Source organism: Rana temporaria, chromosome 2, assembly GCF_905171775.1.
Source record: "Rana temporaria chromosome 2, aRanTem1.1, whole genome shotgun sequence".
Classification (NCBI taxonomy): Eukaryota; Metazoa; Chordata; class Amphibia; order Anura; family Ranidae; genus Rana; species Rana temporaria.
The window spans coordinates 166,229,757-166,255,006 of record NC_053490.1 but is presented as its reverse complement, the minus strand read 5'-3'; the positions used below and the strand labels follow the sequence as shown (position 1 = coordinate 166,255,006).

Below are 25,250 nucleotides of genomic sequence, written 5' to 3'. Positions count from 1 at the left end.
AATATACGGCTTAAAAAAAGCACAAAAAAAAGGGGGGGTGTAAAGTGTGTTCAAGGAGGGGCAGGGGCTCCCCAACCCTCATGACTTGATCCCAGAGGCATTATCCCTGTTAAACCTTAGTGGAGTTAAAGGGGGCAAAATTGGAAGAGTATCGAAGATGATTCCAGACTGTCCAAGTAAGACTATGAGCTTCAGATTTATCTTGCTCAGTAGCTACAGTAGCATGCTTTCCATATATTCAATATTTTTCAGTTCACAGGCCCAGGCTGCAAGTGAAGGGGGTTCAGGCCAACAACAGCTTCTGTCAATAACTGACTGAGCTGTCGTGAAAAAGTGTCTGATAAGACTTTTCTTAATATGTTTGTAGGAGCCTGGCAACATGTAGAGTATGGTCATTTTAAGTTGATTGGGGTATGTGTCCCCCATATCATATAATTGCAGTATTTTGTCCCAGAAGGGGAAAATACATTGGCAGGATCCCCATATATAGAGCATGGTGCCAGGAGCCTGCAAACAATGCTAGTACATATCAAAAACGGAGGGATCAATTTTGTCGTAGGACAGCAATATCAGCGGGAGCAGGAGAGAATCCGATAAATGTGTTCTTGGGCGTAGGATGTGACCAACAATTTGTACGTCAATGCTAGCACCATGTCCCAGTTCATTCACTCCGCCATTATGTTGAAGTCCCAATCCCATTTGGAAAGAAATTGAGGCAGGTTCAGATTGTGCTGCACACTTTTGTTTGTGAGGTCTTTCTTTCCATCCCAGCCACAGCTATACCTAAGCTCCAGTGGTCTTTTACAATCTGAGTAACCCTGTCTCATCCTGAGGCCTCCCAGTCAAGTGGCAAAACTGAAGATGGAGTTAATACATACAGTACATTGTTACATAGTTAATCTGGTTGAAAAAAAACCCCACAAGTCCATCCAGTTTAACCCACAGAAAAAAAAACACACACACACAAATCAAAAACTTCCATATACACAATCCTATACCCACAGTTGATCTAGAGGAAGGCAAAAACCCAAATAAAGCATGATCCAATTTGCAGTAATTTGAACAATCAAATATTCCTAGGATCAACTATACCTATACATTTTAGTATCCAGTTATATTTTGTGCATTTAGGAAGAATTAAGAATCCAAGCCTTTTTCAAAACATTCTACTGAACTGGCCAGAACCAGCTCTTAATGGAGTCTATTCAGCATGTTCACATCTCTTTTTGTGAAGAAACCTTTCTGTATTTGGAGGTTAAATCTCTTTTCCTCCAGAGATAAAGAGTGCCCCCTTGTCCTCTGTGATGACCTTACAGTGAATAACTCAACACTGAGTTCACTATATGGACCACTCATGTATTTATGCATTTTGATTATATCCCCCTTAATCTCCTCTTCTTAAAGCGGGAGTTCACCCATAAAACAATTTTTCCCCTTAGATGGATGCTCGTTTTGTCTAGGGGAATCGGCTAGTTGTTTTAAAATATGAGCCGTACTTACCGTTTTCGAGATGCATCTTCTCCGTCGCTTCCGCGTATGGGTCTTCGGGAGCGGGCGTTCCTTCTTGATTGACAGTCTTCCGAGAGGCTTCCGACGGTCGCATCCATCGCGTCACTAGTAGCCGAAAGAAGCCGAACGTCGGTGCGGCTCTATACTGCGCCTGCGCACCGACGTTTGGCTTCTTTCGGAAAATCGTGACGCGATGGATGCGACCGTCGGAAGCCTCTCGGAAGACTGTCAATCAAAATAGGAACGCCCAGTCCCGCAGCCCATACCCGGAAGCGGCGGAGAAGATGCATCTCGTAAACGGTAAGTACAGCTCATATTTTAAAACAACTAGCCGATTCCCCTAGACAAAACGAGCATCCATCTAAGGGGAAAAAGTGTTATGTACGGGTGAACCCCCGCTTTAAGAGAGAATAAATTCAGTTAAGCTAATCTTTCCTTATAGCTGAGCTCCGCCCTGCCTCTTATCAGTTTGGTTGCCCTTTTCTGCACCTTCCCCAGTTCCCCAATATTGTTTTTTTGAACAGGTGCCCAAAACTGAACTGCATATTCTAGATGAGGTGTGTACATCTATGAGAAATCTAATGCATTTTTCTTATTTATGCATCCAATGATACAATATATTTCACATAGGGCCCCTATAGATTTTAAGTCAACGAGAATGGCTTTAAGTGAAAGTTGACTTAATAAATCATCCCATGCAGCTTTTTTAAAACCTAAAAATATAGTAATAGTATTTGTTCTTCTATAAAACTAGTTCTTCTTAGCACGTTTTCTTCATGCATTATATGATATTTAAAAGAAATTAAACAATAGTCATAAAATACAGATCCAAATTCAATGCATGCTGACTGTAAATTGTCTTTGTCTTAACCAAAAGTTGTATTGCCAATGCAATATTAACTAAAAACTTTAAAATAGAAAATATTGTTTATTAATGAAAAAAGTCTCATAGCATACAGAAGGACCCCAAATTGTAGCTACATTTACACCAATGGTTTAAGCATGATGTTATGTGAAATAAATCTGAGTTTGTGTGATTCCAACTGTATGCTTTTGCATTTGATTTAGAAATGAACTGCTAGATATGAATGTTCACTCTTCTACAAATTTAGTAAAAGTGGCAAGATGTTCCTGCACATATCTTGCATTTGCCTCTTACACCTGAATTGAGTCTTAAAAGCTGACTTTAAAGGCATATTATTACATGGTATTCAAGATATCTAACAAGCCTGAAACAACAAAATTCATATTTTGTCAAGTTAGCTTACCACTTTAATTCCATCTCCCGCAGTTTAAGCATCATTAATTTAGCTGTTTTTTTATGGTTTTAGTTTTATTTTTTTGCCAGATAAGCACATTACCCTTTTTGTATATTGCACCTCTTTTATAGATGGTTATTTAATTAACACAATTTATTGAATTGGTCTCCTTTGGTCCATTGAATGTACCTAAACTGAGCTAACATATCATAAACTATATTAGTATGCTTTTAAAAAAGATGCAAGGCAAGAGAATATGGATTTTAGGAGTATAATTCCATTTAAATATTTATCTCAGTCCATCAAAGTAATTTTAATTGAGATTGTTACAACCACTTATAACAGCAGTTTGATCATCGTTGTTAGGGCTTCTTTCCAGTTAATAAACATAAAAATTTTGACTAATATTCTGAGTCATCCAGTAGTTGACACACATTGTTTAATGAGCCATTCTAGTAAGAATTACTATCTCTTTTAATTATATTTTTCAAGACTTTTTGGTAACTGTGCAGACCAATTTGCATGTTTTAGTATGATTTCAGAGATGCATGCTAGGCTTATATTGTGCAGATGAGTGGATTGCACTCTGTTTTATATTCTAAACAAACTATCTTTAGCTTTAAATCAGACGCATTAGCTTACAACTAATATTCCAACTTTCTTTTAGTGAATGTTTGCAGCATACTTACAGATGCTAGAATAATCTCTAATGTTTTTGCTCAATCTGCTCTGGAGATGGATGAAATAAATAGTTTAAACTAATTAATGTAACACCAGCTGTTACAAGTACTTGGCAGACGTCTGTGAGTTTTGATGGGCAGAGAGCGGCTGTTATACTTGACTTTATTTTAGTACAATGTTGATCACAGCTGAAATGAAATATGTGCCAAAGGAAAATGCCAATAGTATTTTCTCTATTAATCTAAATAATGAAACATATTTATGCTAAAGAAATATGTTTTTGTTGATATTGCATATTTTGGTGTAAATGCGCAGTTAAGATGTTTAGCGTATTGCATAAAAAAACTTGCTTATTTCCTGCTAGCATATTTTAAGCAGAACTACACACATTATCATTAGGAAATTATATTTATTATTAGATTTAATATGATAAGTTGTAACTAATAACTAATTGTATATTTTTTGTTTTTTACTGCTAATTGTTAAGGCATACTAATTTAGAAAAAAGTTATTGGTTTATTTTTGTGAACAGTTTTTGAGCATACGGTTTTTCATATTGTTCCCCTGTGCAGTTTATACACAGATTCCCATTTCAGCATTTATGTATAGAAATTAGCACATTGATTTGCATGAGCCATCATTCAACTTGTATAGAAAAGATGTGGCTGATATGTGTATCTCTGGAAGAGTCTGACCCTTTTTTTCTGATGACCTTTGCTCTGCATTCTTGCCGCGATTCTCCCCTATACCTGTCCACACAGCTAGTTAGGCTTGGTTATGGTTTCAGATACTATGTAAAAGCATTATAAGAACATATCACAAGTTATTTCCAGGTTTTGGACACTCATTTATCATTTTGTTTAGTGCCCTCATTAGTCACATCCTGGCACAGTGCCATTGGAGGTGCTTTGCTTTCAATGTTGAAGGTTATCATCATCTTTTTTTTAGAGTCACACAACACCTGTTTACTGACTGCCAGTGTTCACTTCTAGATGTCAGTAATTCTCAATTTGAGGATGCTATAATTGCAAAAAAACGAAGTATGCAGTCTAATGCTAAACGTAGGTTAGCCAAACACAATAAACTTCTACATACATATTTTTTTGGACACTCTTTTCAGTTTGTGAGGTCAAAAAAAGTCTCTAATGCAAATCCATTAAGAAACATGTTTTCTTTTTTCAAAGAGAACAAAAATATTTTTTTCAATAATGCGAAAGTTTATGCATCTCATTTGTTTATTCATTTTGTGAGGAATACATATAGTTAATCATCTGGCATTTTTACTAAACCTACAAAGATGCAATGACGCAATGATCACCTTGCTAACAATATCTTTTGCTGTATGCCAATATCCTAAGCTCTTACTTTTCAATATGAACACAAGCGGTGGCTTGTCCATAAGGGGCGCATGGGCACCGCCCCCCTAATTTCCATGTGGGGCACCGGACTAGGTTTCTAATGTTTTTTTTTTTTTATTGGAAGTACATGATTAGAGCCTGAGGCTCTAATTAACACAACCGTGGATGGAGTAAGTGCAGACCTGGTGGGGAGTTTGTTTGTCCCCCCCACCCTAAAAAATTAAGCACCAGTCGCCACTGATGAACACATCATGAGGAGTGGAGTTAAGGGATTGTAGGCAATGAATAACAAAACAAAAGTCATGCATTGTGTTTACTAACATTAGCCAAAGGCAGGCTTTTTTTTCTTTCGTTTTTTTACGGAAGCTGGGCAGTTCGGTGATAAGTTGTGAACAAAATTGAATCATGAAATCACAGCACACTTAAAAATGCATAACGGGTATAGAATAGGAACAGTTTCTAAAGAAGAAGGGGACCTCAACCCCTGAACCCCCCCCCACCCACCCAAAGTGCAAGGCTCCAGACTGGGGCAAGGCATACTATGGTCTATCTAGGTCAAAGCCATGTACGTGGTGACAGCTCTCCAGAAGAGAGCCCCTGATTGTTGGAAAAAGAGCCAAAGGTCACAGATCCTCCCTCTGATATCAGGGCAAAAGACAAAAACTTTTACAGCTATAAAACCCTTCTTCAGGTATAGAAACAGATTTTTTTTATTTTTGACTTTTGTTGATTCTGAAAATGTATTATATATTGACTCCTGTTGACAATATTTGCCATGGTTATATTTTCTTTCTGATACACAATCTTGGAAAGATATAAATAAGTCTACTTCTTTCTATCATTAAAACGTATTTGTAAAATAGAGTATTTAAAGATGTTAAATAGACATGTGAATTACATATTTTAGATACAATAGCTAATCTATTGCATGGTGATGGTAAAAAAAAAAAACATATTAAAGCTGAACTCCAGGCAGATAAAAAAACAATACCAATTCATGCAGTTGTTTCTTTATTAACCCCCCTGGCAGTATTCCCGAGTCTGACTCAGTGTTACATTTCTGTGCTGAATCCACAGGCAGGGTTTACTTACCTTGTCCCTGGATCCAGCAATGCCACCGTGCTGTGTGAGCGAGTGGGTGCTCGCTCGATTCACACAGTGCCTCTGTGTGCCGCCGATCTCTGTTCCGTGCGACGTTACGACGCACGGGGGCGGAGAACGACGCCAAATTCAAAAAGGTAAGCAAACACATTACATACAGTATACTGTAATCTTATAGATTACAGTACTGTATGTAAAAAATACACACCCCCCCTTGTCCCTAGTGGTCTGCCCAGTGCCCTACACGCACTTTTGTATAATAAAAACTGTTCTTTCTGCCTGCAAACTGTAGATTGTCCATAGCAACCAAAAGTGTCCCTTTATGTCAAAAATGGTTTTAGAGCAGCTAGAAAACAGCTATAATAAATTATAATCACTTGCAGAATTGTGTGATAGCGATTTGTGGGAAAATTCGTCAAAAAAAATAAAAGTAATGACAACGACAATTCTGCAACTGAGCAAATTTCAGTGATTTTGAGTTAATTACATTATTGAATAATTTTTATTATAATTATATTATTATTTGTTATAATTATTTATAATTATTTATTATATTATAATTTATAATTTTGTTTTAAAAAAAAATGTCATACCCGGGATGACTACTAGACTCTTGTTTGGTCAGATTTAAGTGAGTTATTCCTAAAAATTACAGGCCTACAGTATAAAATGCCAAATTTCCATGCAAATAATGGTACCGCTTTCAGCACCTAAAATCTGAAATAATCAGGTTAAAATAATTAAATTACATTTTAGATGTATCTTCAGTAGATTATCAGAACTCCATACAAAATATAATAATATATGAATATTATCATATTTTAATATCCCCAGTCTTTTGGCCAGCTTCATTCAGCTAACTTCTTTTGAGGCCAAGCCACCATAGACTCACCCCCAGCCTGTGACTGGACAGTGAGGCCTAGTACACACGGACGGACTGCTGGATTTTGGTCTGATGGTTCTACACACCATCGAACCAAAATCCCCGCATACAGGTTTCGCGGTGATGTGGCCGCGCCGTCGCCACGACGATGACACGGTGACGTGCGCGACCCTGGAAGTTCAATGCTTCCACGCATACGTCGAATCACTTCGACGCATGCGAGGGCTTTCAGCCGAGCGGACATGTCCAGTGAGTCTGTACAGACGACCGAACATGTCCGACGGACAGGCTTCCAGCGGACATGTTTCTTAGCATGCTAAGAAACATTTGTCCGCTGAAAACCTGTCCGATCCGCCGGAAAATTGTCCGGTCGGACGTACAGATGACCGAACATGTCCGCTGAAACTGGTCTGCGGACCAGTTTCAGCAGACATGTTCAGTCGTGTGTACAGGGGCCTGATAGTAAAAACTCTGCTATCTCCTTCTACAAACACATTTCTTATTAGCACATACACTAATTGGCTTCTTGTGCTGCTTCCTCCTCTCACACGTCAGCTCTGCTGTACACTGACTGAGAGGCTGATACCAGGTCACATTCAGGTGCTTACACTGCTTGCATTTAAAAAAAAACATATATAGAATTCAGCTGTAAGTTCCTAACTAGTTTTTAAGTACAATATGCCTTAAAAATGGTGAGACTATCTGGAATACCAGTAGTTGCATTTAAATTCTTGTTTTGTGAGCATAAACAGCATGCTGATGTGTCCTTTATTGTTTATGCTTGTTTAAAAAAAATGAATATAAAACATAAATAATACAGAAACATGAAAAGCTGAAAGTGATCAATTGTTTTGATTTAATAGGATGCTTTCAAGCAGTGACCAGAACAAAATAAATAATCAGGGAATATTTTGAAATGGAAAGAGACTCATCAATCATTTACAAGAGACAGTTTTATATTGCATTAAACATCTGTTGTATAATTGTAACCTGCAGAACTACATTCACCTTAGATGTACTGATCTGTAATGCTGATTCATGTTTCTCGTTTATTATGCATTGAGCATTTATGAAGAAATTAGGTTTTGTTATCCTAAAATTGTGTTTATGATGCAAATGTTTCTAATTAATATATATATATATATATATATATATATATATATATATATATATATATATATATATATATATATATATATATATATATATATATATATATATATTAAGGGTTAGCTGGGCTTCTCCCAGTCACCAACAAACAAATACAAGTGTTTTTGCAAACCTAAATTTCCTCATGTAGCTCCCAGGCCAGGGCAACCCCTTGCCCCAGTCTTTTCTTATTTATTCTACCTGCTGCTGTTCACAAGTGGGAATCAAAACCTGGTTCGGTTCCCACACTGCCAAGTTGACCTGGAAAATGATTTCCACCCTAGTTTCCCGCATAGGAAAGTATGCAAGGTGAAACCATTACCATTCCTCAATAACCTCTCCTTTTTTTTTATGTCAGAATATAAATATATATATATATATATATATATATATATATATATATATATATATATATATATATATATACAGGCAGCACTGGTCAATAGTAGGAAATAGGGTACATGCAGAGAACTCAAGTGTCCTCAAACACCTCTGTATATAAATGTATAAGCAGTGATTCTGTAGCACCTCATACATTTCTTAAGCAGTCCTGAGTCACAAAATAGTTTTTGATCAGTAAAGATCCTTCCTATGACAAGTATGTGTAACATCTCCCATGGCTGAGCATGCAGTATGTGCCTTGCTAAACAATGAAAATAAGTATCACCTGTATCATTTAACCTCATTTTAGCCTATGACGTATTAAAAATAAAATTGTACATTGAAATTATATAAAGAAAAACATAATTGCAGTTGCCACTGGCTATTCAAAAAGATAACATCTAAATGAAATAGAAGCTTAAATAATCAATAGTGATGCAAAATGTATATTCTGTAGTATCACACAAATACATTTATAAATGTCATAACAGTTTTTTTTTAACCTTTTAAGTGCTTAGGGTTCTGAACTTTACTTCACTCTTTCTGAGCAGCAATTCTCTTGCCTCCTCTTCTGTGTTGTTGGATGACCATGAATGGTTTGCTGTGCAGATATTAAATCGCCACACTAAATTAAATATCACACTAATGGTAACTCTAATTTTGGGGACTGAATAGAATATTTATGCTGTGCTAGTCTATTCTGGGCTTCTCCCAGTCACCAACAAACAAATACAAGTGTTTTTGCAAACCTAAATTTCCTCATGTAGCTCCCAGGCCAGGGCAACCCCTTGCCCCAGTCTTTTCTTATTTATTCTACCTGCTGCTGTTCACAAGTGGGAATCAAAACCTGGTTCAGTTCCCACACTGCCAAGTTGACCTGGAAATCGATTTCCACCCTAGTTTCCCGCATAGGAAAGTATGCAAGGTGAAACCATTACCATTCCTCAATAACCTCTCCTTTTTTTTATGTCAGAATATAAATAAAGATATAAATATATATATATATATATATATATATATATATATATATATATATATATATATATATATATATATACAGGCAGCACTGGTCAATAGTAGGAAATGGGGTACATGCAGAGAACTCAAGTGTCCTCAAACACCTCTGTATATAAATGTATAAGCAGTGATTCTGCAGCACCTCATACATTTCTTAAGCAGTCCTGAGTCACAAAATAGTTTTTGATCAGTAAAGATCCTTCCTATGACAAGTATGTGTAACATCTCCCATGGCTGAGCATGCAGTATGTGCCTTGCTAAACAATGAAAATAAGTATCACCTGTATCATTTAACCTCATTTTAGCCTATGACGTATTAAAAATAAAATTGTACATTGAAATTATATAAAGAAAAACATAATTGCAGTTGCCACTGGCTATTCAAAAAGATAACATCTAAATGAAATAGAAGCTTAAATAATCAATAGTGATGCAAAATGTATATTCTGTAGTATCACACAAATACATTTATAAATGTCATAACAGTTTTTTTTAACCTTTTAAGTGCTCAGGGTTCTGAACTTTACTTCACTCTGAGCAGCAATTCTCTTGCCTCCTCTTCTGTGTTGTTGGATAACCATGAATGGTTTGCTGTGCAGATATTAAATCGCCACACTAAATTAAATATCACACTAATGGTAACTCTAATTTTGGGGACTGAATAGAATATTTATGCTGTGCTAGTCTATTCAAGATTTTCTGTGTGGTTTCCCCCACATAGTATAAATTGCGCAGACATTTTAACAAGTATAATACAAATTAACTCTGGCATGTAGCATACCCTATTATATAGATTTTCTTTCCTGTATGAGGCTTTACATGAAATAATGCTTGGCCATTGGACACATTATAGACAGGGGTAGAACACATTTTTCTTGGACCTAAAAAGGATGTATGACTTTAGTCTTAATACCTTGATACTCTGAAAACATAATCTGATACATTTCCTGAATGACTACAAATTGGTACAAATGGTAATTGTTGAAATTCTTCAGGGTAATTTCCCCTTAAAATATTCCAGTGCCTTTTAATTATGTCAACAATTTGTTGAGAGGTTTTATAGATTTGGGACTTAAAAATAATTATGTTTATTATATATCTGGAAACTGGACTCCCCACACCAGTGCTCCACAATTCCTCAATCTTTCCCTTCTCAGATTCCAACCTACCCAAAAGATAACCCCTGCTACCTAACCTCCCTGGCGGTATGATTCTTTCAGAAAAAAAGTGCTGAAAGCGGTACCATTATTTGCAAGGAATTTAGCGTTTTATATTGTAGGCCTGTAATTGTTAGAAATAACTCACTTAAATCTGACCAAACAAGATTCTAATAGGCATCCCGGGTATGACATTTTTTTAAAAACAAAATGATAAATTATAATATAATAAATAATTATAAATAATTATAACAAATAATAATATAATTATAATAAAAATTATTCAATAATGTAATCAAATCAAAATCACTGAAATTTGCTCAGTTGCAGAATTGTTGCTGTCATTTTTTTTTTTGTTTATGACGAATTTCCCCACAAATCGCTATCGCACAATTCTGCAAGTGATTATAATTTATTATCACTGTTTTCTAGCTGCTCTAAAACTATTTTTTGACATAAAAAGACACTTTTGGTTGCTATGGACAATCTACAGTTTGCAGGCAGAAAGAAAAGTTTTTATTATATAAAAGTACATGTAGGGCACTGGGCAGACCACTAGGGACAAGGGGGTGTGTATTTTTTACATACAGTACTGTAATCTATAAGATTACAGTATACTGTATGTATTGTGTTTGTTTACGTTTTTGAATTTGGCGCCGTTCTCCGCTCCTGTGCGTCGTAACATCGCAGGGAACGGAGATCGGCGGCACAGGAGGAACGCTGTGTGAATCAAGCGAGGTCCCGCTCGCTCACACAGCGCGGTGGCATCGCTGGATCCAGGGACAAGGTAAGTAAACACTCCCTGTGGATCCAGCGAGGCGAGCCCGAGTCTGACTCGGGGTTACCGCTCGCAGCATGAAAATCTAACCCCGAGTCAGACTCGGGAATACCGCCAGGCAGGTTAACGTGAAAAAGGTTGCTTCTAGTATGCCTTTGACTTTACAGTATACATTTAAACACCAGGAGGAGGACAGCTAGATTATAATACCAGTTAGTTTCTGTTGGTGGGTTTCACATACAAGTCAGTATTTAATTTGTTCTTGTCCCTATAGACCTTAACTAACAAAAAATGCTATTGATTCTTGTTCCATGTTCAATCATGAAACCATGGAATTTTTTCTCCATCAAATCTCAGTCAGGACTTACCGTCTAACCCTATGTGACAAAGACATTATTTGTGAATCAATAACATGCTATACAATATTCCTGGAATGCCAAATGAGTGTATATGAACTGTTGTTCATAAGTATTTGAGTGAGACGTGAGTCCATTGTGGCACCTTCTAACTAAAAAGTTATTTTGAAGCAGAAAGAATGATTTTTTTCCTTATTTTTAAAGCAAAAACCTTAAGAAGTACAGAAAACACTGAATGTATACTGTACTATGTTTGCCTTTACTGTGTAACAGCATCTTCATTACTCATACCCAATCATGTTCTATGGATATGTACAGACTCACCAGCAATGTTTAGACATCTAGATGTCTCCTCATTTGTGCAACTCGTTGGTGGTATCTTATAAGGTTTTACCTTGAGCAACAAGGACAAGAAAAACACAGAATTAACTTCTACCAGCCACATTTGGTCTTCCTGGTTGCAGAGGTTCTTATGGATTTTATAGAGGGTGTAAATTACAACCACAATAGTATGCTGTTCCTTCATAAATGTAACAGTGTCAGTATCAATTATCCCTTCTATGAGTGCAGAGGTTACTTTTCTGTCTATCTGGTTAAAAAGTAGGATAAGAAGACAGTTTCTTATACACATTGACTTCTCATAATTGAAATTAGTTTAGCATAATCAGTAGCATTCATTACTAGTAAGGAACGTCCCTTATCAGTAGGTTTGATCATTATTAGTATTCCTACTAAACATTTACAAAGGGCATCGTGTTCTACTTTACTTGTGTTCTATATATATATATATATATATATACAATCTTTTCTTACTACGCAGCTTATCACATTGTTCAGTATCCCTAATTACTTTAGTAAAAAAAAGTTTAACAGTTAGATATGTAGTAGGAATTTATACTCGTAGGTCAGTTTCACCTAAAAAAAAAACATGGTTTTGTGCTGCATCCATTTTTATAATTTCCATATCAAAACATCAACAATGTATATGGCTCTGCAGAAGTTTAAGTCCAGTACCAACATGTCAGCAACAGCAAATGCTGTAAAACTTATGTCATATTTGGCAATGGAAGGTCAGACAAAAACAGTATCAAATCAGCATTGAGGGATGGAGTGAAAAGACTAGACCAGTGATGGTGAACCTTGGCACCCCAGATGTTTTGAAACTACATTTCCCATGATGCTCAACTACACTGCAGATTGCATGAGCATCATGGGAATTGTAGTTCCAAAACATCTGGGGTGCCAAGGTTCACCATCACTGGACTAGACTGACGTTGACAACAAAAACATTGCATTTTTGCAAAGTCAGAAACCAGGGGAACAAGAAAACATATCTGGGTCTAAATAGAGGTCAGGAAATCAGGATACAGCAACATGTGCATCGGGTTTATAAACACTTAATGAGCATGTCAAACTGTATAAATATTTTGGTAGGTTTATCAGAGCAAATTGGAGTATTTGTGAGTTAATTTTTCCACAGAGTTTCACAGCTGTCATCTATGGATTCTAGAGAATTATGACACGGGGGGGGGGGGAGCTGTAAATAGCTTACAGCAGGCAACCTTAGAGAGGTGGAGATCTACCTGAACAACATGAAGAAGTCAGCAATCACCGGACACAGTGTCCTATTGTTAGCGCCAATTCACAACAGAACGTGGTGCAGGAAAGGCGTGTTCAGTCTGCTTTTCTGCACTACCAACCCATAGAAAAAATACTATAAGTGGGATGGTGATTCACAGACACACACGGGTAGCTGCAGCTCTCTAGATTTCCACTAGGTGGCAGTAACAATACAAAAGAGGGTGTGTGAAATCTTTATTAACCTTCCTGGCGGTGTTCCCGAGACTGACTCGGGGTTAGATTTTCCTGCTACGATCGGTAACCCCGAGTCAGTCTCGGGCTTGCCTCGCTAGATCCACAGGCACTTTTTACTTACATTGTCCCTGGATCCAGCGATGCCACCGCGCTGTGTGAGCGAGCGGGACCTCGCTCGATTCACATAGTGCCTCCGTGTGACGCCGATCTCCGTTCCCTGCGACGTTACGACGCACGGGGACGGAGAACGGCGCCAAATTCAAAAACGTAAACAAACACCTTACATACAGTATACTGTAATCTTATAGATTACAGTACTGTATGTAAAAAAAACACACCCCCCCTGTCCCTAGTGGTCTGCCCAGTGTCATGCATGTCATTTTATATAATAAAAACGTTTCTTTCTCCCTGCAAACTGTAGATTGTCCATAGCAACCAAAAGTGTCCCTTTATGTCAAAAATAGTTTTAGATCAGCTAAAAAACAGCGATAATAAATTATAATCACTTGCAGAATTGTGCGATAGCGATTTGTGGGGAAATTCGTCATAAAAAAAAAAATAATAATGACAGCAACAATTCTGCAACTGAGCAAATTTCAGTGATTTTAATTTGATTACATTATTGAATAATTTTTATTATAATTATATTATTATTTGTTATAATTATTTATAATTATTTATTATATTATAATTTATAATTTTGTTTTTAAAAAAATGTCATACCCGGGATGCCTATTAGAATCTTGTTTGGTCAGATTTAAGTGAGTTATTTCTAAAAATTATATACAATATAAAACGCCAAATTTCCTTGCAAATAATGGTACCGCTTTCAGCATGTTTTTTCTGAAAGAATCATACCGCCAGGGAGGTTAACTAGAAACATAAAATAAGTTGGACTCACAATGCATATCAACCATATCCTCTCCATCTCACCCCAGCAGTCCAATCTGAATCAGAGGAACATGTAACCGCACTGTATGATAGGTTATGTGCCTCCAGATCAGCAGAATAAGATAATCTTCATCCCGCAGCGGCTGATAAGCATAGAATGCAGGACCTACTGCATATGTGCCCGGCACCACAATAGACCCACCCTCAGTGAGAGGTCAAGAAGTAGGCACAGGTTGCCCTGACACTGCAACATTCAATGTGCAGCCCATTCCTCACATGTGAGTTCTGCTCCCTTACTGGCACCGTTTGGTCCTAGGCCGGATACAGAGAAGCGGAGTGTGGCCACCTGCTCACTCCAGAGGTGCAGGTCCCACACTTCACTCTTCTTGAAATGGCAGGTAGGCAAAGCCCTGCATGCGATCTACTAGTCACCTGGATGCGATCGACTGGTAGATGCGATCGATGAGTTTCCAGCCCCTGGCTTACAGCAATCTCTATGCAAAAGTTGTGTTAGATGTGATAGTAAATGGAATAGCAAGGGTTACTTTAAGTAAAACATTGGCCATCTACACTGGTCATCATATTATGTCCACCACCTTAAATTCTATAACAAATTCAAGCAAAACTAATTTATACATTAACAATCCTAAAGAGTTGGTGTGAATCTTGCCCTCTAATGTCTTCAAAGGCAAGATCATCTACAATACCCCCCCCCCCCTTCCTGAGAGTCTCTGGTAATATGTATATATGTATTAATAAAAAATAGACTTATAAGTCACCAGCTCTTAAAATGTACAGTGACACATACATTTAATATTTTACAAACAACAACAAGACTACTGAGCTCTCAGTAGGAGGTTTTAATAAAATATAAATGCAAAATATCTGGTACGAGTAAAAATATGCATAATGTATGCAAAATTGTGCAGCAGTTTAAACTCGTTAATAATTACGATGAACCTGATAGTTTATGTTCTCTCATGATACAAAATGAAAATACTACTTGATAAATGCAATTCAATTTTCTCACCAAAATGACTGAATACATGAATATATCTGTTTTTGTGCAGGTTTATTGCTGGTTTTCATATGAGTATTTTAATTATGTTGCAAACACATAAACAGACTTTTTCCCATTTGCCAGTCATTGGTGCAATAGTATGAAATGGGTACTCTCACACATATCGTGATATTTTACTTTCGATATACATAGCATTCTCGCAGTAGTCAAGGTTTAAATGCTTGAATAAAATGTTTACATTTCATACTACAGTACTTGAAGTAATTCTAAAGGCAAGGCATTTTTTTACCTTAAAGCTTCCCTGCATTAAAAGTGGTTGTAAAGTCAACATATTCAATAACTGCCACCCCCTCTGTTTTATCAAGAAAGTGTTGTGTGTTCTTTTTTTTTAATTCTAATCTTAAATACCTTTTCTCACAGCACCTCTTTGCTGTCACGTGCCCTGCTCCTCTCTTCTTCCCCAATCTAAGGAATGTGGATGGAGGGGCTAAGATACCCCTCTGATCCCAGGCAGCCAGCAGAGTAAGGTCACACGACGGCACATCAGTGCTGTGCGAAAAGGTATTTAGGATTAGAATTTTTTTTAAATGGACAGAACGTACTTTATCTCTTGATAAAACAGAGGGGATGGCAGTTATTTATAAATGTTATTTTGAAGCCACAGGGAAGAGCAGCAGGTGGGGAGGAGATTGGCTCTTACACACAGGCTTTGGAACTGACAGGCAGGGAGGGAGAGACTCAAATCAGAGAGCGGGATGAGGGAGGCACGTAAACTGACCATGGTATCATGGATCAGCAGCCATGATTCCGTGGTCAGCACAAACAGGGGGACACAGGAACAGGCAGGATCAACCAGGTATTTTACAACATAAAAAGGGGCAAATTACATAGCACATGCACTGTGCTATAGAACATGCCTTAAAGGAACATTTTTTTCCCTTTAGGGTTACAACCACTGGCTCAGTGGTTATATCACCCCCTCACTTCCCTATATACATACCTATTGAGTCCTATCTCAATCCAGCACTGTGCACAGAGTCATCAGCGGGGACAATTGGTTCCTGCTGCTGTCAACCAAATCCTGTTAGGAGCGAGTGGGAGGTGGATCTAAGATTCACTGTGTGTATTTATAGATGCTCAGTGCCCGGCTCGTGAGTGAGCCTGCACATGTGCCACCATAGGAAGCCAATTGAAGCGTGCCAATAGGGGCCCTTAGATTTTTAAGGTACTTTTTGGACACAATTAGAGCTGAATTCAAGCCTTACCTACATGTAGGCTCTCCTCCTCTACTGAATATGGTTAGTCTGGTTTCTTTGTAAGCGTCTAACAGTGTGCACTAGAAGCTGCAGAAAGTCAGAGAAAGTCTGCCGTATTTCCTGGCTGATGGACTACCAGCATCATCTTGCCCGTTCCTCCCCATTCTTACTGTCCCTGGTCCACTCAATGGTATTGTATTTCACCTTTCAAACACAGAGGTTCTGCATCACATATGGGCATTACCTAGAGTCATGCATGCATGCAAATGCTGCTTACTCAAGAATTCCCACTCATCCAAACTGCTATTCATAAACGTATTTTGATATTTCTATAACTCCCCCTAAGAGCCTGCCCTTTGTTTGCAAATAGGCCAGAGGGCTCTTAAGAAGAGTCCTGAGGTAGGGTGCTGTAATGGTGTCAGGAGGATATGTACAGCACCCTGGTAGCCATTCCGTGCAGCCATGAACTCCCTGCATTGCATAATTATGATGTCACTGGGTCTAAAATAAGATGTAAACAGGAATGTTAATTTAAAAATATAATTAGCAAGTTTATGAAGGGGGACATTTCCAGTTCACAAATAGTAGTATGTAGATTATAATTGCTAAACATCTTCCTAGAATATTATCTTCCTGGCTGCACATGTCTTCAAAAGTTTTTGAGTCCGACACCAGGAGCAGGAACACAGTACGTGAAGTCAGAAGTTTTTCAGAACTTGTGATATTTAAGATTAATGATTCAGCACTGGGGTCTGAAGATCAACAGAGGCAGTTAGTATTTTGAGAAGAATATCAACAATGGCAGCCTCCATGCCTCCCTCATGACAGGTTTCACTTAATCAGTAAGAACACAAAATAATCAGTATATTCCCTTCTCTCCATGTTTCTGACAATTCTATAGTCAGAGCATAGAGAGTAAATGCACTCATATACAGGTAGCCAAATGCATTCTGTCATAAACAAAAATTGTATTATTCAGCTGGACTGGGATACACTGCTAGATGTCAGTGAAATCCTAAATGTACAGCATAGGTGTGTGCATTTTGAAATTGTGGTTAATTATTGACTATATAAGATTACTTATTCTTACAGTCAAGTCATTGCTTTTGATCAGTTGTTGGTTGGGCTAACATGGTTTAATGTAACAAAAGAGGCTGCCAAATTTGCTAGAGGTGTCAGTATTTTATGTGCTAGAGTCTCTGGTCAGAGCATATTAAAATAACAGGCAAACAGAGCAATGTCAGAAATGAAGATCCAGAAAGTTTTGCCTAAAATATTGTGTAGTCATAACACATCTTCATATTGTAAAATACAGTTCAAGAGACAGCATATCATGTGGTCTAGTAGAGAAACAGAATAGCATGTGCTAGGGGAGCAAAACCAAAAGTAGACTGTCAGTGAGTATTGCACACTTTTCAAAGCTTGTATGACAGAACATGGATATTTTTGACATTCTAGTCCTTCATTTTGTAACAGAGAACCAACATTTTGGTAAACTAAATAGCTAGAAATCAAATAGACAAACCCAGAAGCAAGTCAAGGAAGAAAAAATGGATAAAAGATTAAAATAGAAATATGGGTTTATTTCTTTTTTCCAGATTTATACTTACCAAGGTATAATACTTTCCCCTGGCACCTCTACACTAAGACCACCGATCACTCGATTCTGACAGCTCCCCAAGCAGAGAGCTGATGACTGTCAATCAGTACCTCTCAGCTCTGCCTCAGCTCTGCCTCCTCCTTGCTCACTGGAGCACTGAGCTGTGGATGGGTGGGTAGCCGCCAGCTCAGGCTCTCAGCAGTTCGCTTGGAGGCTGAGATGGGTGTCAGTCCAGGCACCTGGCGGATTCCAACCTCCAATGTCGTGATGACGCGGTGCCTGGACTGACCTCTGTGACGTCAGCAGAGAGCAGACTCCAGCCCACTCTCTGCTGAAAACGGGTCACAGGAGTTCAAAAAAAACTGCAGTCCTGTGATCCATAAGAGAAGTACAGCCAAACAAGCTAATATACTTCTCCTTTAAAGGATGGGGAGGGAATAGGGCTAAGGGAGAAACAAGGGTGGGGTAAGGACCCAACGTGCCAGGAAAGGAATCTTCCAATTAGTCTCACTGCTCAAGAATAGACCCTTATTCTGGATTAAAGTATATTCCAACCAGGAAACCCAGGTATGCCTAGATTTTTTCCCCAATATTTAAGGGAGGCTGTGAGGTCTTTTATGTGTCTGTTATCATTTATTTTATATAACCACAAAGCGAGAAGGCGGGGGGAGGTCCTGCAAGTCCTGGCTACGTCCCTATATTTTTATTTAACATGCAGCATATAGCATGCAGTACTACTGGTATAATAGTTTATGTGAAAATTTCTACTACTTTTTGGGGATCTAAGACAAATTCCTTCAAACCTCTTTTTCAAAATTCCTTTAGTAGCTATCTAATAACCACAGCTGTTTGACTTCTAATACACATTCTGTAACTTTAGATCACTTCCCTGAGTTGGGGTTCCCCCAAGGGAAGCAATTTAGATAAACGGGTTGCAGTGGCAACATCTATAAATGTTTTTTTTTTTTGTTGTATGTAACCTTATTTACAGTGAACTCACTTGTGTGTGAAGCCTGGCTACATGTTACCTATAAATGCCATTCATACTACCATTGATATTATTGATATAAAAGCGGAACTTTACCCATAACAACTTGATTAAAAATCTTTAGCAAGAAACTTACATTCCACATTAATAATTATTGTGTGCTGTAAGTTCTCTCCAGCATTGCTCCTGTTTCTTCTTGCCAGAAAACTTGCTGAAGCCCAGAGCCCCTGAGTAGCAGTAAATCTCTAGGCAGCCAGCAGATCAGCCTCTAGTGCAGGGGTCTCAAACTGGTGGCCCTCCAGCTATTGCAAAACTACAAGTCCCATCATGCCTCTGCCTGAAGGAGTCATGCTTGCAACTGTCAGCCTTACAATGCCTCTTGGGACTTGTGGTTTCGCAACAGCTGGAGGGCCGCCAGTTTAAGACCCCTGCTCTAGTGGCTCAGATTTTCAGCACAATGCCAAAAATGAGCATGTGCAGAGCAGGGGGAGACAGTGTATTACTGGATTTTAAACAGTAGAGGCACTTATTTTTAATGTTTTACATAGCTATTGCAAAAGGGGCCAGCCTGAAGTTAGCAGGACTTACATTTCTGACTAAAGTTCCACTTTAATTTTATAGCTTTTAGCTGTAGTTTATATTTATATACATTTGAATATACGTATTGCTTACGTTGGATCGAAGCCTCTTTTGGTATAACATATATACTGTATAGTGAACTGTATATAAAAATCCATAATAGTTCATCTCAATCTGGTCTTTTTTCTTACAGCTGATCAAAAAGTTAGCACCACTGTTTCATTTGTTGCTATTGACAACCAGTTTGCCTTTTCTTTGGTGTTCCTAGAAAAGATCAACAATTCATGGACTGGAACATTTATATATAATTAACTAAAACCACACGTTTTAAAATACATCATATCTCACAAAAATCTACAAACATAATATATTGCATAAATGTATTTACGTTTTATATATCACCATTGGACAGCAGCATTTTTTATTTGGTTAAACATCATTCTCTATTTGTCAAGCTAGGCACAGTACAACACAAACTAAAATGAGATAATTGGGAGGTAGTCATAAAGTCAGTTTGAATATATTATCACAAGTATATGTGAGATAATATTTGTTTTAGAAAGATTCTCTTGCATTGTAAACTCAGTCTCATTAGAGACCGCATTTAAAAGGCTTATAAAGTTACTCATTAATGTTATCTTGTTGTATCTCCACAGCTTTTTCATTAAAGAAAATTCAGCAGAAAGCATTTTCTCTTGATAGCAAGAACCAATTTGCAATAAATGTTCTGGAAACCACTAGGGAAACCATTACTGAGGTCTAATAAAAACAGACAAGCGTAACTTGTTCTATATTTTTGTTTCAATCACATACAGATGAGACCCCGCTCTCAACACCAACTGCAAGAGACAGCTTTGACAAATTCTCTCTGTCTGGGCATGGGCAACATCTACCTCCTGGTTTTCCTTCACCTTTTCTCTTTCCTGATGGGTTGTCTTCTATAGAAACACTTCTGACTAATATTCAGGTAGGCCAATAATAATATGGTTTACAGTGATGAAACATTAAAAATACATAATATTGCAGGTATAAACAATAATGCTGAATTATAATCAGGAAATAATACCTATTTTGGTATTTATTTAATAATAACAAGGCACGGGCATTTCTTTGACAGTAAATTTTCACTTTTTGCTTTTTAAGTACAGTTTGGTTGAACTAAATAAAGAATATGAACTGTTGTACAGCTGATATTTTTTTTTCAAATCAAGTATCAAAAAAGGGAAATCTGAGCAATTTTAAAATCTGCTCTGCCTTGCAATTCACTGAATCCCCTATATGTATCAAATTGTGCCATAGAAAAACCCAATGCAAATTTTTTTAATATGGGTTTTTATTTAGAAAAAACATAATGATGTTAACAAAATATGTTTAACATATTGATTGTGGCAGGTACGCAGTAAAGCATCATGGCTTCCCCCTACACAAGCTTGGGCTTAGCAGTGAGCCCGGCAATGACAGTAATGAACAAAAAGCTTTTTGACATATTACAACAAAAGTACAGGAAATTAGAGTTCATCTTAGGTGGCTATAGACTCCTAAGTAAGGAAAAAAGCAGAACGGATGCAAGCAACCTGCAAACAAAACTTGATTTTCGAAATTATAAGACATTTATCTGCATATTATGGAGCAGTATACCCAGTAAATTTGTAAAGTGAATCAAAGGGTATTTGTTCAAATATGGTGTAGATATTTTGTAAATGAAAATTGTTATGTGAAATACAAGACTTTGTAAGTCTTCACTCTAGTTTAAATCTTGAACTATGGGGATGGATTTGCCCTATCTAACACAATTTTTATACAACATTTTTTATACAACAATGTAAAGTGATTTTTTTAATAAAGCTGTAAAAACTTCTATGCAAAATCAATACCATAGGTGTGGTTTAAGTGCCAGAATAATTAAAAGTATCTGTTATTTGAGGATTGTGGGAAAAGTAGCTAGCTGGTAATTAAAGTTGGGTTTAGATATCAAATGTTGGATATGCATACATATTCCAACCCCCACCATCATGATTGGTGGCTCTGCCTTATTCCCCAAAGAAAAGGAAAAGAATACCAAACTTCCCCAGACTTTAATCCAGCTAGTCAACACAAAATACAAATTTGACACTGTTTTAATACCAATAATTATTAAGAAAAAAGTAAAGCATAATAATAGATATTGTAACAGTATGTTCCAGTTGCTGAAATATAACAAAAAAATCCCCTTTCTGCACCTTCATCTAAAGTGCCAGAAAATAAGCACACCAGCACAAAGATATATTTTGTTCATTATACATTTATTACATGCTATTCATTTATGTAGTTTATTCAGCTTCTAATAATACAACCAATCAACACATTAAGTGGTGCCAGCATTGGCATCTTGCTAAATAATCTCTAGACATTGCGTAGAGAGTACATCTTTCAAAGGCAAGTCAACAAGATCAATCAGAGCAGAAAATTAGAATTTAGTATCTCGGAATTAAAATAAAGCTAAACTAAATTTTTAATTGGGGTGATCTAAAGGGGCACTTGATGTAATGATCTCTTTCATTTGTTGCTAATTGTTTGTTGCTGATGAAGTACAGTAAAACAAAGAGCATTGATGAATAATGCAAGTAGAATGTAAAGATTTGCAGTCCTATTGTACCATAAAGGACGATATCTGAATTTAGTTGTATTTGTCTTGCTTTATTTTGTTGTAGGTTATCACCCTATCTTCACATTCTCATTGTACATTATTAAAGAGATATTAACTCCAAAATCAAAAATATTAATATATTGTTGCTTACCAATTAGTTGTGATGGCTGCATTTGTTTTCCTTAAAATGTACCAATTGAACCTTCCAATAAGTTTTTTCTTTTTTAACTTCAATTAACTGACCAAGCTGTCCAGCAACAGTGGCAGTTATACAGTTGTGACAAAACATTTAATACTGACAGGCATACTTACAATAGTCAGTTTTTATTCATTCATGTAAAACCTTTATCCCAAAAGGAAAGAAAACTGTTGCTGTAACTCAGTGTTTCTCAATTCCAGTCCTCAGGCCCCCCCAACAGGTCAGGTTTTCAGGATTTCCATTATTTTGCACAGGTGATTTGATCAGTTTCACTGCCTTAGTAATCACCACAGCCTTTTCATCTGAGGGAAATCCTGAAAACCTGACCTGTTGGGGGGGCCTGAGGACTGGAATTGAGAAACACTGCTGTAACTGATCAACACATGTTAGCTGGAGTTGAATTTGTTAGTCAAGTCTATCTTAATCTGCCAATGCATCTAAAACTACCCTCACTTCAAATGATTAATGATGATGTCCAAGGGTGACTCTGTTGCAATAACTAATAGTAGTTATTCTTAAAGTGTATATCAAGGGAAAAATACATGCATGTTTTGCCATGTTTTATCCATTTAAAAACACAGAACAAAATAATATCTGTTCATTTGCTATAAATTCAGTGAGCTCCAAACTTCCTGTTTGAGTTTACAATAAAGTTTGTGGCAAAGCAACAGAGTTTCCAATCAATTTGCTGAACAACAGAACTCAGGCTACCCCCCGTCATACTATGCTGCACTCCACACGCTGGCCACACACTGGGTTTTGGAAAAGGGCTCTGAGTAGACTTGGTTCTGGGAGGGTATCCTACAACAGTAGTAATTTAGGTACCCCACAGCTGACCCTACAAGAATTCCCCAATAAAAGATTTACCCTCATCTTTAGTCTCTGTGACAACTGTAAAATTTCTTTCTCACCAGATCAATTAGAGAAGGTGAAATTATCTAGCAAGGAGACTGACAGCAACAAAAAGTTGACAGAGGTTCCCTACTCTACCTACAGCTAAAAAAAATAGGTTGGTCATGCATACACTTTAAAGTGATTGCAAAAGTTAGAGTTTTTTTAAAATAACAAAAATGTTATACTTATCTGCTCTGCGCAATGGTTTTGTACAGAGCAGCCCTTATCGTCCTCTTCTCTGGTCCCATGACGGATCTCCCACTGCTGTGTCTAAATCAATGAGGAGGAAGTGAGCTTAGAGAGCCGCTACTCTCGAGCACATTGTTGTTCGAGATCAGGCTCAGGTAAGGAGGGCTAAAGTTTTTTTTTACCTTAATGCAGAGAATACATTAAGGTAATGCACCTTCAGTCTTTTAAACAACATTAAATGCGGCTAGTGCTTTGTCACATGGGGCATTCAAATTTGTTGGTTCTAGTGCTGTATGTAAAAATAACACAAAGGGGTTGATTTACTAAATTGGAGAGTGCAAGATCGGACACAGCTGTGCATGGTAGCCAATCAGCATCTAACTTTAGCGTGTTCAATTAAGCTTTGACAAAAAAACTTGGAAGCTGATTGGTTTCTCTTCACAGCTGCAATAGACTGCACTCTCTACTGTGGTAGTGTATAATACATCCTACATCTTGCAGTAGCATGATTTTAGAAAGCTAATAACAGGCAACAGGTGAAGTGAATCAGTAAACTTATAATAATGTCATCTGTTGTAATCCACTTTGTGTGATCAAGAAAAATAGGCAATCTCTTAGATATTTATCTTTGCACCCTCTTTTCACATGATTTTGTGATATGTAACTTCCCGTAGGGATTCACAGTGGAGTAATTTGAAAATATGTGGCTTGCTGATTAATAGGCTCAGATAGCAGAGTTCTCAATGACGAAATTACTGCACTAAAAAAATGGAATTCCTAGCAACAAGGTCATTTTAACCACATCTTGCCCGGCCGATAGCAGAATGATGGCCGCAGCGGGAATCAGTTATCCTGACTGGGCTTCATATGACGTCCAGCAGGATAAGTCGCTTGACACATTGAATTTCCGATCTAGGTAAAGACACATTGAATCTCTGATATAGGTAAAGACATTATGACATAGGTTCTTTACCATGTGATCAGTTGTGTCCAATCATAGCTGATCACATAGGAACTAGAAAGTGCCGTTTATCGTCTTTCCTCTAGTCGACAAGGCGCGGGTAGAGGAAAGCCGATCAGTGGCTCTCCTAACAGGGGGTTATCTGTGCTGATAATCAGCACATTGATTATCAGTGCAGACCCATCAGCAATGCCCATCAGTGCCCCATCAATGATGCCCACCAGTGCTTTCCAGTAATGTCAATCAGTGCCCACCTGTACCCACATGTGATGACAATCAGTGCCAATCAGGGATGCCAATCAGTTCCCATCACAATTACCAGTCAGTGACCACCAGTAATGCATCAGTGATGCATAACTGAATATCAGTGCCCATCAGTGCTGCATTTTAGTGCCTCCTCACCAGTGCCACCTTATCTGTGCCCCCTCATCAGTGCCCATCAGTGCTGCCTCGTCAGTGCATGTCAGTGAAGGAGAAAACATACTTATTTACAACATTTTATAACAGAAACAAAGAAACGTTTTTGTATACAAAATAATTAAAAAAGCCAGTGGTGATAAAATACCACCAATGAAAGCTCTATGTGTGGGGGAAAAAATATA

The 25,250-nt window shown here is 37.5% G+C and overlaps 1 protein-coding gene across 4 annotated transcripts in view; it reads left to right on the top strand.

Annotated features, from left to right (window-relative positions):
* The window catches only part of DACH1 (dachshund family transcription factor 1), a 411,353-nt gene that overhangs the window by 355,992 nt on the left and 30,111 nt on the right, over positions 1-25,250 (top strand). For all 4 annotated transcript variants that reach the window (XM_040341360.1, XM_040341359.1, XM_040341358.1 and 1 more), the window contains one exon: positions 20,595-20,746. In XM_040341360.1, the coding sequence (XP_040197294.1) occupies positions 20,595-20,746 (152 nt within the window). The remainder of the gene's footprint in view (positions 1-20,594; positions 20,747-25,250) is intronic.